This window comes from Vanessa cardui, chromosome 3, assembly GCF_905220365.1.
Source record: "Vanessa cardui chromosome 3, ilVanCard2.1, whole genome shotgun sequence".
NCBI classification, from domain to species: domain Eukaryota; kingdom Metazoa; phylum Arthropoda; class Insecta; order Lepidoptera; family Nymphalidae; genus Vanessa; species Vanessa cardui.
In genome coordinates this window covers 10006484-10020055 of record NC_061125.1, presented here as the reverse complement: position 1 = coordinate 10020055, position 13572 = coordinate 10006484, and the positions used below count along the sequence as shown (strand labels likewise).

Below are 13572 nucleotides of genomic sequence, written 5' to 3'. Positions count from 1 at the left end.
AATGTTTTTTTTTTTTTACACTGTCTTTTATAATAATGTTATAATTTAATTTAATTGTAAATTTATCTTTAAAGTAGACCCGCTCCTGAAGTATTGCTTTCAAAAGTAAAGTGGATGTTGAATGTTAAGTTAGTAACTACACATTTCAGTTATATATTTAAAGTTGACTACTATTATGTAAGTTATAAATAGTAAAACATTTTTAGTAAATAAAACTTAATTATACCAATAAAGTTTGTAGACTATTTATTTAATAATATTTTATTAAATCGATTCGATGGGCGCACTCTGTTATCTGTTTATCTTTTATGATTTTTTTTCTGTGCTTAATAATATTGTCTGTCAAAAGGTATAGTTTTCAGTTTTGGTTTGAGTAAAACGTTATCGCATATACCGACATAACCGACATAAGTTAAAGTGTAATAACTATTAAGTATAACTATGAGTTACGATAATAGCTATCAATTACATTCTACTCACCAATCCCCACGTCAAAGCAAAAGAAGCAGATATTTACTAGGCAAAGATGAATCGCTAAATATTTCGGCAATTCTTAACGAGACAACTACTTTTAAAACTCTTAACGATACTAGTTTGAGACAAGTTTTAGACGAATCTTCAGTTTTAATAAATACCGGTAATGCAGGAGACGGCCTAAGTGAGGCCTTTTTTGAAATAATACAATCAAGCCGGCCGAGTACCGTTTTAGATACAATAGCGAGGTTAGCCCAAGCTTGTTGTGATTCACTTGAGCTAGTAGAACCGTGGAACCGATATAATGCACAAAATTATTGGCTGGCAGAAGAAGCAAACACGTGGAAACTCATCTTTAGTCTATTTGCCGATTCAATTTCCGAACACCCTAAAACCTTAGAGAGTCAAATTCTTGAACCAACTTTATCTCAACAAAGGCTGGTAAATGCTTATTTTGAAACCGAATCTGAACTTCGTCTGTTACAAGTATTAGTTACTTGGCTTGAAGTAACAGCAACATATCAAGAAGGAGCAACGCAAACAGCTGCTCCAGTAATAGGTAACAACATACATTGGGGTAATACACTTCATCAACTATTGATAGGATCAAGTTTGTTTAACAAAGAAAAAAATAATTCTATGATCACATGTATGGATCCTGATGCGCCAAGACGTCAAAATAAAACAATACACTCAGATGATAAAAAAGATGATGATGATTTATGCAAGAGGATATTCACTGAAGTTCGATGTGGAAAATTTCAAGAAGCAGTGTCCCTATGCATCAGCGCTGGGCAAGCGTGGCGTGGGGCTGTTTTACAAGGCTGGAAGTTGCTCCATTATGAACCTGGTGATGTTGATGGTACTTTAGAAGTTACAGGAAACTCCTCAAGAGATTTATGGAAATGGTGTGCTTTAGGTATAGCTAACAATGTCAGTGAGAATACCCATTTCAGAGCAACTGTTGGTATCTTATGTGGCCACTTGCCAAGTGCCCTTCCAGCATGTCAAGGAAATTGGGAGGACTTGCTGTGGGCTCATTTAAGAGTTCAAATAGAAGCTAGAGTTGACAAATTCTTACATGAACATCATGCCACAGCTGAAGCAAATACTACACCCTCTGACATATTAGATTTATTACAGAGTGAGCTTCAAATTGATGAATTATCTTTACAACAAATTTTTAATTCTGTTAAATCATTGATGGATGGAAAAAGAGAATCAAATTATCAGATGTGTCAGCGCAATCTAATGCTTGGTCACATAAGAGCTATAATGCAGGATTGTCTAGAGTGGCTTGATAGTGCTGAAGAAAGATTTGTGAGGTTTTTGGCTCACTTAATTCTTGTTTTAAGGCAGATGGGCAAAGATCCTCAACATGACATTGGTGATAAAATTTTGGAGAAATATGTAATTCAGATTATTGAAGGTTTGGTTGAAGGTACAAGTATATGTCCAGAACTAATAGCCTATTATACTTCAACTGTACCTGTGGAGAGGCAAATAGCTTTGTATGCAGAATTAATGGACAGAGTCCAGAAAAGTGAAAATAGGCTAGAGGTTGTTAGAGCAGGAACAAGAGCAGGTATAGATGTTGCAGCTTCTGCCAGAGTGGCTATAAAGAAAGCTATAACTGACATACAGCAGGGCTATGGGAACATAGATCTAACATTCACTCAAACAACAGCAGTGGAAAAAGATAAAACTTTGGTGACTAAAGTGATATCATCCCTTGAATGGCTGTCATTTATGTCAAACCAAATAGAAGAAGGTCTATGGCTTAGTAATGCTATGGTTCGAACATTTATTTTTATTGGTAACACAAATGCTGCATTACTATGTGTGAACAGTGTCAGTAAAATGTTTGATGATTTTACAAATAAGGTACCCAAAAACTCTTCAGAACTAAGAGAGCACATTTGTTTAAAATCATACTTAGAAGCAATAGAAGCCTTTGCTACTTGGTACAGACATTTTATAAGTGGTCAACCTAAAGATATAGAACCATTAGCCCCAGATGCATCATTCTCTGATAAGGTTCATCATGAGCAAAGATGTGCTCATATTGAACAACAAAAAGCTCGTTGGCAGAATGCTATACTACATCAATCTCGGCAAACAAAACAATTACTTTATAATATTCTGCTATTCCCTGGAGGTTGGCTACAAGATGAAAATGACTCAATTTCCTCCCACAAATTTACTAATGAAGAAAAGGAAGAGAGAAACAAACAACTAGATACTTTAAGACGTCTATGTCTACCAGAAGTTGCACTTTTAATTTTTAAAATATTGCAGAGTAGTGATGATATTGATAATCACAAGGAGGCTCTTAAAATGAGCAATTTAATTGCCAGTGAAAACCGTGGTCTTTATCAAGTATTTACAAAAAGTAAACTTTTGGAAGTATTAGACAGAATTAAAGAATCTTCTTTGTTTTTAGTAGAAAAGGGTAAAGATATACTTGGTTATGAATTGGATGAATAATTTCCTTGTACAATAAATAATTCATTATAAACAAAATATGTTTTATTACTCTATATATTTAAAATTTACAATTGTTACAAAACCATTTGTGAATACTTAACATAACAGTACTTAAGCTACGGATACAGGGCTTAAATTAATTAAATCATTGCTGCTTTCTGCCAAATCAGCTATGGAAACCCTGCCTCTTTGTTTTATAAACTTAGCAACATCTTCAAGCTCTTTCTGTGATATATATATGAATTTTCCTCTATCATCAATAACACCAGTTAGTTCACCACTAGTTTGCAGATCAGTAATTCGATCAATTGCAGCTTGTGTTTTAATTTTAAAGTTGCCAGCTAGATCCTCCAATAAAACAACTTTTTGTGCCTGTAACAGAATTATTAATGCATCATTATGGATTCATTAAATAAAAATAAACAGTATTGTTCCAATTATTAAAAGAGGTGCTAATACCTTGATATAATCTATGAATTGCTTCAGCATGTTTTCTTGATCTTGTTCTTGGTTCTCATCATAACCTTCTCCTTCAACTGTGAATGCTGATTTCAATGCTTCATACTCTTCTTGTTCGCGTTTCTTTCGTTCTTCTTCTGCTTTTCGCACTGCTTCTTCAGCTTTGCGTTCTTCTTCCTATGAATGGCAATATGACAAAAATAGTATGTACTTATTTTATACAGTACAATATTCAAAAGTATGAAATATTTGTTTATTTCTCTTTGTGAAAAATAAATTATTTGTTGGTTAAATTAGTTTTTTACCTCACGTTTTTCTTCAGCTTTTTTTCTTTCTTCTTCCAACTCTTCATCACGTTTCTTTTTCATTTCCCGCATCTGCCCCTCTGCTTCTCTTGCTTTCTTTTTCTCCATTTTAGCTTCTAATTTTGCACGTTTCTGAAGACAGAATAAGAAATCACAAAATAAAGGATTTTGAAAGTTATTTATTTGACAATAAATGTGATTTTTTTAAATACCTTGGCACCCATTTTGTCATCCAAATCCAATTTTGGGGCTTCTGGAATACCTTCTTCCTCTGCCTCCTCAACAATTGCAGGTTCTTCTTCAATAAGAGCAGCTTGATGCCTAGCAGCTTTTTAAAAAAAGGAACAGAAAAATAAAATACTAAGATATAAAAATACACTAATATATGTAATACTTAGTTTACATTAATTAATTGTAATAATGAATAAAAACATTTCAATTATTGAATAATATTACATACCATTTGCTCTCATCCGTGCTCTCTGATTTCTAACAGCTTGTACCCTGCCCGGACCCCCATCTCTTTGTGCCACAGCTCTAGGTCTTGCTCCAGCTGCATTAATGTGTTTTATTAAGTAACTTTCTATGTTTTACTAGTAATATATATTTTAAAAAGCTCTGTTTATTACTTACGTTGTGGCTTGACTTGGGAAACACGTAAAAACGCAATTGATAAAGCTATTATTACGAGAGCGCTAATAATAGCAGCAATAATAAATGGATCCATCGTTAGGTACTTCCAAAATAAACTGGAATATAATATAACCTCAGTGAAAATATATGTAAGAATGAAGAATAAATTAATATGATATGTTTTAGTTTTTTTTAACTTCAATAATATCCAACAAAAGGTGAAAATTCATGTTATGATTTATTTAAAAAAATAAAAATGTAATTTGTATTTTGTAACTACACATACTGTACTCTATGTCATCGTAACGTCATCAATGTCATAGTTGTCATACTTAATACATATTATTTTATTTTATTATTTATTCAGTCGTTATTAACGATGTTTTATTTAATAAAAAAGTTGTATTCCCTAAAAGGCTAAAAAAAGTGTACATTTTTAAACCTATTTACCAGTTGCATAAAATGTGTAATTGCTCGGCAGGCAAAAGATTGTTACAAAAGATTTATGAATAACGTACGATTTTTCTATGTTTATTAAACACTTGATCGATTGTATGATTACAACTTCAAATTTAATTAAATTTTAAAATTAACGAATGTTGACAAGATTCGTTCGGGCTAAGTAGAAGTTGGGTCGCAGTAAGTTCTTCCGATTCTTCAATAATGACGATGTCAAAACGGCAAAACTACTATGTGAGGTTGGGACACTGGGCTCTCGGATTGCTGTTTCTGCCACATCGTGGGCAGTGGGCACACATACTTATATTTTTATTATTTGTAGACAAAAATCATGACAAGATACGCAATACGTTTTGATTAGAAGACTGATGCCACTTTGTAAGTCTCGTAAGTTACCTACATTTAGAATTATTTTCTCCTCCACCTATATTCAGACTTCAGATAATCCTGGAATATGCTAGTTAATGTGATCTTTTTCAATTATGGCGAGATTATATACCAGCTTTATCGAGCTTCGAAATGTAGTCGCCCAATATGGTAGGTAGGTCCGCCTAATAATTATGAACTATTGACCCCTATCTTGGTCGAGACTTGGCCAGACTCTTTGTCTGGCAGGAATTTATAAATTTGAAGTGCCGGATTATATTTCAAAAATGAATTGGATTAAATCGATCCATATTGTAAAATATGAGCGATTTTTGCATATGACCACTGATGTAAAATCAAAATAAACTATTTGTGTATAAAATGGAGTCATTATTGTAGTAACCTTATCAAAGTATGTTATAATAAAAAGAAAACAAAATGTAGAAAGGTGTTGTAACAATTTATTTATTTTTATTTATGAATGCTACCATTGTCTCAATATGAAAAAAAAAAACACTTTCAGATGACGTGTGTCATGTCACTTCGTATTGCTTCCTATTTTTGCCGACTGTATTGTTAGAAGAAAACATGATTCCGTTTAATTTTGCGTCATTTGTGTCCTTTTTATTAGTATTAGATGTTACAACAGCTTTATATTTTCATATAGCAGAAGGGGAGAGAAAATGTTTTATCGAGGAAATACCTGACGACACAACTGTAATTGGTACATTTTTTCTTATTCTCTTTCAGCCGTTATAACATAATTTTCAATAGACAACAATTTTAACTTGCTGGTGTGATTTATTTTACAGTAAATTATAAGGTAGAGTTGTATGATCCTCGATCAGGAGGTTTTATGCCATCGTCTCCTGGGATTGGCATGCACGTTGAAGTCCGCGACCCCAACGATCGTATAGTGCTTTCCCGAGTATATTCCTCTGAAGGAATGATATCATTTACTTCTGCAACACCTGGTGAACATGTCATATGCATGTATTCAAACAGTACATCTTGGTTCAGTGGATCACAGCTAAGAGTAAGTATTTGTTTGAAATTATGTTTAAATCTTGATTAGGCAGGTTATCTATGTCAAATTATAATAGTTCCTGAACTAAACATTACTCAAAATAATTGTCTTATTTCCATGGTAATCCTTTTTAATGTATTTTATTAAGTATGATATTTTTGTATGTATCTTATTGATTAAATATATCAACACTTGTTCAAACAAAACTAAAACATGACCAACCATTTAACAAATCTTGTGTAATGAATAATTTAATTAAAATGTTGTAATTTTTCTCTTGTACTTGAGTTTGTTTGAATAGGTTTCCATCATGATTCAATCATTAAATGCATGGATTGAGAGGAAGTGTTATGCCAGAAGTGAGATGTTTATTTAATTTATTCTATTTGTGACTTCAGGTGCATTTAGATATTCAAGTTGGAGAACATGCAGTGGACTATGCAAATGTAGCACAAAAGGACAAGTTGACGGAACTGCAACTGAGGATAAGACAGTTGCTTGATCAAGTTCATCAGATCACTAAGGAGCAAAGTTATCAGAGAGTAAATATATATCTTATAATTTTATTCCTTTCTACTTTATTGTTTTTTTTTTTTTATCATAAAACTATTTCCTCTTACATATATTATTAATACAGCCAGCAAAATTAATAGTTCATGGATTTATATAATAATTTTATAAACAGTTTGTTTGTATAAAATTAAATAACTACAGAGGTAAAGATAGAACTGAATGTTCTCTTATGGTTTTTTTATATTCCTTATTTGTTTGTTTCAGCACCGTGAAGAAAGATTCAGACAGACATCAGAAAGCACCAATCAGAGAGTGTTGTGGTGGAGCTTGCTTCAAACCGGAGTTCTCATAGGGATAGGTTACTGGCAAATGAGACATCTCAAGAGCTTCTTTGAGGCTAAGAAATTAGTTTAAATCACAATGTCCATAGTCATAATAAATATTCTATTTATATTTGAAAAGCATTGACGCCTTCATCCTAAAATATTATTTCAATTTATATTTTCATTTTACAGTAAAAAAAATGTTGTGATATGCATTTTTAATAAAATGTATTTCTAAAGGACAATCTGTTTTTTTATTTCTTTTGTAGAATTTGTTTAAGTTTAAAACTTAGCACTTAAAAAAAACTTAAATTAACTATGAAAAATAAATGATTCAAATCATAAATAAAATAGTTTTTTCAATATTTAACATAATTTAATATATTTAATGATCATTTTAGATTACTATAAAACATAACAATATATCATGGATAAGATAGATATATATTATTTCTTTTACATATACTGCTACACTTGGTATACAGAAAACAGAGCTAAGCTACCAGTTTTATTACACATTTGTGAATCAATATAAACATATGAATATTTTAATTTACAATGTATTCTACAAAAGCCAAACAAGGCTTTTTTTAATGTTACATTGTTAAAATTTAAAAAATATGTTTAAATCAAATTTAAGACTTAATAATACTATTTATCTCCTAACTAATAATATGATTAAAAATGAACAATTTGTACATTGCTAGCTTCCATGTCTCGGCAAAATACTAAAATTTAAAAGACCTGCAACTTCATGTGTACAGTTTTTAATATTTGTATAGAAATTGTATTCAAGTGGAATAAATGTCTATTTGTATGAATATATACTTATTAAGTTCATTTACCTACAATTATTTTTAGTAAAATACCCGTCATCTAAATTATGAATTATCCTTAACCTTAAAAACACTATCTAAATATTTCACAAAAGCTTTAGGGTTTGGTTTAGACATAGGAACCAGCCAGCTGAAGTCTACAGTCTCAAGTGTGGATGCTAAAGTGTCACATGTGCAGTAGTAGAGATGCTTATCAACATGCAGCTGGTCTGCGAGTTCTAGTTGATGATTGTTCATTAAATCTTCATTTACAACGACCAATAAGGGTTTGTTCAACTCCAAAGCCTCTAAACAGCTTCCTGCTCCCGCGTGACTTATTATTAAATCAGCGTTTGACATATCGGCTTTTAGTGAGTCCTTAAATCTGTAAAGATGTAATTTTATACCGTCTTTCTCAAAATCACCCGGTTCAACGTCACTGTTCCCTATTTGAACCGTAATACTCTCGCATCCCAATTTTTTTAAAACGAGAAGTACAGGAGATGTTTGGATATATTCACATAAGAGGTCGAAGCGTGTTGTGCCAACTGTCACAAAACATTTTTTGTACTGTGTATGCATTATGAATGTCTTTAAAATAAAAATAATATGTTATCCTTTGCGTTATTGCGTATCGCTTTAATTTGTCATTATTTTTGTAAACACTTCCAACTGAACTAAATGTCACCAAATGTCAGTGTCAAATGTCAATTTTCTATCAAATGTGGGAATAGATACACAAAGCCATTAAATTAAGAATTGAATCGATCGAGATGTACACAATAATTAGACACGATAGATAGGAAAATTTAATACATATTTGTTATATAATGTATAACGTATTTACCTTTTTTAAAATAAGTCTAAACTGCAACTTCAAAAATGTATTTAAAAAAAGTATTAATTTAAATCTACTTTTCTTCTGATTTATAAAATGATTAGAGTTATTATTTATCAATATTCAAACAATAATTATAGGTCCATGTTTAAAAATGCGAGACGAATAACTTTATTATTTAAAAAAAAAAGACAAAAACGTTTTAAAACATAAAAAAATAAACGTTTTGAAACCTGTCTTGCAAAGCTCTTCAAAGTCTGTGTAAGTGTACGTCTTGATATTTATTTCAAAGCAATTGAAATTTAATGATCATGAAGGAAGCTGGTGATTTGTATTTTCCAATTGCGATTGACTATCGCTGAATTGTCCCACAATGAGCTTTCAGTTTTTTTACAGTACAGGTCCTGATATGGATAATTAATTACTTTAATACAAGGGTTCGGAGGATACCTGCATTTATTTGTTGTACATGTAGTTGTTGATTTCAAAATATTGTATTACTACAGCCGGTTGCATTCATCACCCTTCAGTCTAAACTTGTTCTCGAGAAGTAAGGGTCCAAAGTCTTGATCTGAATTACGGCTAAATTCTAGCATGCACTGCATGCATACTAATAATCATGCATATTCGTAGTCTGCTCTAACTTTGGCTTGTAATGTTACTCTTAATTGTAGCCTTACTGCTTAAACTCTTGCAAGTTGGAGCTCTTTGTAATGTTACATATTGTTGGTTTAGTTTTATACTTCCGTTTACTTTATACCTTTTCATAATCCGTTACAGGTTTTTGCAAGTAACTGACTGAAATGAAAGATGTTGCACGTCAAGATTAAAACCTTAAGCGGAAATGTCACAAAGTTTTTTTATTTTATGTAATTGAAATGCAGAAAAGGATTTTTTTCATTTGATGTTAAGTGAACATCACTGCTCATAAACATTGGCGCTGTAAGAATTATTCACCATTCCTTACATCACACCAACCCGCCACTAACGATGGAACTAAAACGTTATGTTCTTTAGGTCTACAGTTACACTGATAGATATAATCTTCGCTTGATAGTAATTGACTGAAATATAAAAGTGAATATTAGCTTCATATTACTCAAGTAAAACATGGACTTTGGATCCTGAACTAATATACATATGTAGGATACACGACAAATATAAAATATGTATTTATCCTATGTGCATATAAGACATTTGTCGGACACATATTTATTATAAATCGAAATATATTAAACTTGCTGCACTAGACAGGTGATGTGGGCTCTTTTTCTACGATAAGCTGCTTCTTAGTCGCATAAATGAACAGGTGTATTTTCTCTTCAGTTGGTTTTATACAATGCGTTACGGACATTTTTTGTCGTTTTGAAATTAGCTAAAACGTACGAAAACAACGGCTAAATAGTTAGCTATAAAAGTTTTGTGAAAATTTAAGAAAACGAACTCAATACGTTATAACTTAATTAAAAAATGTAACTAATAAAGTTGTAAAATGTAGAGACTATATTCATATTGTTAATTTTATAATATTAGTTAAGAATTACTTGATTAACTACATATTTAACAAAAGAGGGTACTTGTTTGGAATGCCGATTAGCGAAGCGGAGCTGATGCAAACATGCAACCACAATAAGATTTATTTATTTTACAAGGTACATTTACAATATAGACGTATTTTACACAAAACATAGATATATGACTGAAGTAATTGAAGAAATCATAACGTTTTTGAAAAACCACTATATTTGTTCTTTTTATCTTTTGTATGCTTCAATTGTTAGGCTTATAGCTTGAGGCGCTGTTTCACGTAGAGAGCCAAATGCTCTTATTTTAGATATTTAGTGGTAGGCAGGACAGTCGGAAAATACATGAAATTTATCATGCGAAAAGTAATTTATTCGAAGCGGCCTCTGGACAATGTGCTCATATGTAGTAAGTCGCTTCCCTTAAATTTTCTTCCGCAACCTCGTAAACAGTTTGCTTTACAAATTACTATTTTAAATATTAAACGAAATTATCCCAACTATAATTAAGTTGTCAATAAATTGTAATTTGCTTCATGATAAGAAAATTGAGCCGTGTACAAAATACGAGCAATGTTTAGTAATTCTCATTTTGAATATTTTATACATCCGTATGACCTTTCACGAGTTTCTTCTACGATTCCAATATACTAGGGTGATCTAAATGTATTCAGAGACAATACATAATATGTATGATGTTAAGAAATACATATAAAACACAACTTCTAAAAGATATAATAGGCTTTGGAAATTAAATAAAACCTTACATTTAATTTGTAATTTTATAATAATTTTATTTTAAATCACTGATAGAATAATGCTTTATATAATGTAATGATCATACTACATAATTATACTAATATTACATGAGCATGTTCCTAGTTTTAAAATTTTCATGAAATTTTTGATATTCATTCATGTGTAATTAATTTTCACTTCTACATTGTTCCATATTTATAAATTGCCATCGATATGAGTAGACATGCGGTAAAAAACTATAGTTTGTGTCAATTTGCTAGGTGGTAAGGAATGATTAAGATTTCTGACGATGGACCAACACGTAATGGTAACCACTTTCAATCAGGGGGCCTGTTTGCCAGTGATATTTATATTTATGACGTAATATGTTTTTACAATTATTCAAGAGAAAAATAATAATTATTATATTCTTTTATTCAATGTTGTTTGTGATTGTCAGACAATTGTTATTTTCTTCTTCTCAAAGAAGCATTTTCAGTGCTGGTCAATGAGTAAGACTACGTAGTTTATACAAATGTAAAGTTTAATTAATGCGTTGCTTTTATCAATTTCGAACTTATCGATACACGAGACTATTTAATGCATGCTTTTCATGCTATCAATTTAGAATATCATTAAATTAAGGTGAAGCTACATATATGGTAATAGAATTAAAACACTTGATGAGTAATTTCAGAAAGACAATAAAAAAAATTATCCTCATTAATTAACATTGCTTTGAGGTTGATTCCATCCAAATTACAAATAAATAAAATTTTAACAAAAAGAAAAACCGACTTCAATCAAAACAGTATTTTAAAACAAATTAAAATGCACTAAAAAGTAATAAAAATAATTGCATATTTAAGATATTTTTGAGAGTCCTCCTAGGTAAAATGAAATGAAAAATATTAGACTACTTAAAAGTCGATTTACGATTATATAACGTAGTTATAGTTATTGTTATATTTGGAGCCGGTGTCAGCCACAGGCACACGCTTCAACAATCAAAAGAAAGAAGCGATACGAGCCTCTTGATTGACCCAGTATAATATCGTATAAAAGGTGATTTGTAAGAAACATTTCTTAAAGTATTCTCGTATTGTTTTTTGATAGGTATAGTATAGGGTTGGCTGACACCGACTCCAAGTATAGCAATAATTATAACTACATTATATAATCGTAAATCGACTTTTAAGTAGTCTAATATTTTTCATTTCATTTTACCTAGGAGGACTCTCAAAAATATCTTAAATATGCAATTATTTTTATTACTTTTTAGTGCATTTTAATTTGTTTTAAAATACTGTTTTGTTTGAAGTCGGTTTTTCTTTTTGTTAAAATTTTATTTATTTTTTGATTTTAAGTGAGGCTGATGTAGACTAACATTTTTTTCTTAATATGGATATATTAAGCGTGCCGTTTATATGAATCAGAAACTACTTCAGGAACAATTTCAAAAGAAACTTTCGAATAAAGCAAAAATAGACTTTCGAAAATTCGGCTTGAATACGTCATGCGGCATAAACTACAAGGTACCACCCTTCAATGAGCTGTAATCGACCTCAGTAAAATAACTTTGCAAAAGAGCTATTCGTATGCTATGTCGTACATCATATGACATCACATCATATACACAAAATTTAATGAAAGACAGAAAGAAATTCTGCCCCAAATCGCACCCTAACTGTAAGCCGTTTAGGAGTTCCGTCAATACATAGTATAAAACAAAGTCGCTTTCTCTGTCCCTATATCTTTAAAACTACGCAACGGATTTTGATGCGTTTTTTTTTAAAGATAGTGTAATTCAAGGGGAAGGTTTGTGTATATAATAAATGAACAATATAGTAAAGAAACACTGACAATTTTAGAAGTTTGCAATGTGATGTCGTAAATAAACAAATTCTTTAGTACATTTAGTATCAGTATTGCACCCGTGAGAAGTCGGGGCGGGTCGCTAGTTGATTATAATATTCGATTATGACAATTACATGAACATAACCACGTTCCGGAAGGTGATTCAAATATCCAAGTAACCCATAAATAAAAGATTCGACCGAGTATTGCTAACGTGCTCCTCAGAATTGTTCCGTTCCCTCCCGTTCCCTTAATTTGTCATGGGTCCTGTGCTCAGAACCTTACCAAACTTTCACCAAACTACCCTTAAAGTATATCCTTTATAATAAAAAAAGAATCATCGAAATTGGTTAACGTGATTTTGAGTTATTCACCTATTTGTCGCGCATATACATAATGCAAATTTAAGACTTATGTCGTTTTCATACGGATACCATCATCGGAAAAAAATTTAAAAAAAATGGGACCCCACGGGAAGCACTACCTTTCAAACAAAAAAAAATTATCAAAATCGGTCCACCCAGTAAAAAGTTATGAGGTAACAAACATAAAAAAAAAAAAAAAAAAATACAGACGAATTGATAACCTCCTCCTTTTTGAAGTCGGTTGAAAATAAGAGTGGATTGCTGGGTATCCTTTCTTAATAAACTTTTTTCGCTAAATGGCGCTGTCCCATTTCAACAACGCTTTAAAAATTTCATACTTAATAGAGTATAAGAAGTGGAAAAAACTCATTTCCAAAATTTGCTTGAATT

The 13572-nt window shown here is 31.1% G+C and overlaps 4 protein-coding genes across 4 annotated transcripts; 2 read left to right on the top strand and 2 right to left on the bottom strand.

Annotated features, from left to right (window-relative positions):
* Window positions 1-342: 342 nt before the first annotated feature.
* LOC124543087 (nuclear pore complex protein Nup107) lies at window positions 343-3001 on the top strand. Its single transcript, XM_047121126.1, has one exon. The coding sequence runs from the start codon at window positions 442-444 to the stop codon at window positions 2959-2961; it is 2520 nt and encodes an 839-aa protein (XP_046977082.1). The 5' UTR covers window positions 343-441; the 3' UTR covers window positions 2962-3001.
* On the bottom strand, window positions 2989-4663 carry LOC124543095 (DDRGK domain-containing protein 1). The gene is made up of 7 exons (XM_047121138.1): window positions 4645-4663; window positions 4359-4474; window positions 4186-4278; window positions 3938-4053; window positions 3726-3857; window positions 3421-3597; window positions 2989-3333 (listed from the first exon to the last, which is right to left on the bottom strand). Exons 2-7 carry the CDS (start codon window positions 4450-4452, stop codon window positions 3073-3075), a joined length of 873 nt encoding a protein of 290 aa, XP_046977094.1. The 5' UTR covers window positions 4453-4474; window positions 4645-4663; the 3' UTR covers window positions 2989-3072.
* Window positions 4664-5688: 1025 nt separating this feature from the next.
* On the top strand, window positions 5689-7291 carry LOC124543102 (transmembrane emp24 domain-containing protein eca). The gene is made up of 4 exons (XM_047121151.1): window positions 5689-5907; window positions 5996-6219; window positions 6609-6752; window positions 6988-7291. Exons 1-4 carry the CDS (start codon window positions 5772-5774, stop codon window positions 7135-7137), a joined length of 654 nt encoding a protein of 217 aa, XP_046977107.1. The 5' UTR covers window positions 5689-5771; the 3' UTR covers window positions 7138-7291.
* Window positions 7292-7424: 133 nt separating this feature from the next.
* Window positions 7425-8480, bottom strand: LOC124543109 (UDP-N-acetylglucosamine transferase subunit ALG13 homolog). Its single transcript, XM_047121165.1, has one exon. The coding sequence runs from the start codon at window positions 8441-8443 to the stop codon at window positions 7928-7930; it is 516 nt and encodes a 171-aa protein (XP_046977121.1). The 5' UTR covers window positions 8444-8480; the 3' UTR covers window positions 7425-7927.
* Between the last annotated feature and the right edge of the window lie 5092 nt (window positions 8481-13572).

What these genes read in the sequence shown, in the direction of transcription:
- LOC124543087 (XM_047121126.1), top strand. Translation starts at nt 442, where the DNA reads ATGAGTTACGATAATAGCTATCAATTACATTCTACTCACCAATCCCCA.
- LOC124543095 (XM_047121138.1), bottom strand. Translation starts at nt 4,452, where the DNA reads ATGGATCCATTTATTATTGCTGCTATTATTAGCGCTCTCGTAATAATA. An exon ending in AGCACGGATGAGAGCAAATG is followed by an intron (nt 4,054 to 4,185) that starts GTATGTAATATT and finishes TTTTTTAAAAAG; the next exon opens with CTGCTAGGCATCAAGCTGCT. An exon ending in AATTCATAGATTATATCAAG is followed by an intron (nt 3,334 to 3,420) that starts GTATTAGCACCT and finishes ATTCTGTTACAG; the next exon opens with GCACAAAAAGTTGTTTTATT.
- LOC124543102 (XM_047121151.1), top strand. Translation starts at nt 5,772, where the DNA reads ATGATTCCGTTTAATTTTGCGTCATTTGTGTCCTTTTTATTAGTATTA. An exon ending in TGACGACACAACTGTAATTG is followed by an intron (nt 5,908 to 5,995) that starts GTACATTTTTTC and finishes TTTATTTTACAG; the next exon opens with TAAATTATAAGGTAGAGTTG. An exon ending in TCAGTGGATCACAGCTAAGA is followed by an intron (nt 6,220 to 6,608) that starts GTAAGTATTTGT and finishes TTGTGACTTCAG; the next exon opens with GTGCATTTAGATATTCAAGT.
- LOC124543109 (XM_047121165.1), bottom strand. Translation starts at nt 8,443, where the DNA reads ATGCATACACAGTACAAAAAATGTTTTGTGACAGTTGGCACAACACGC.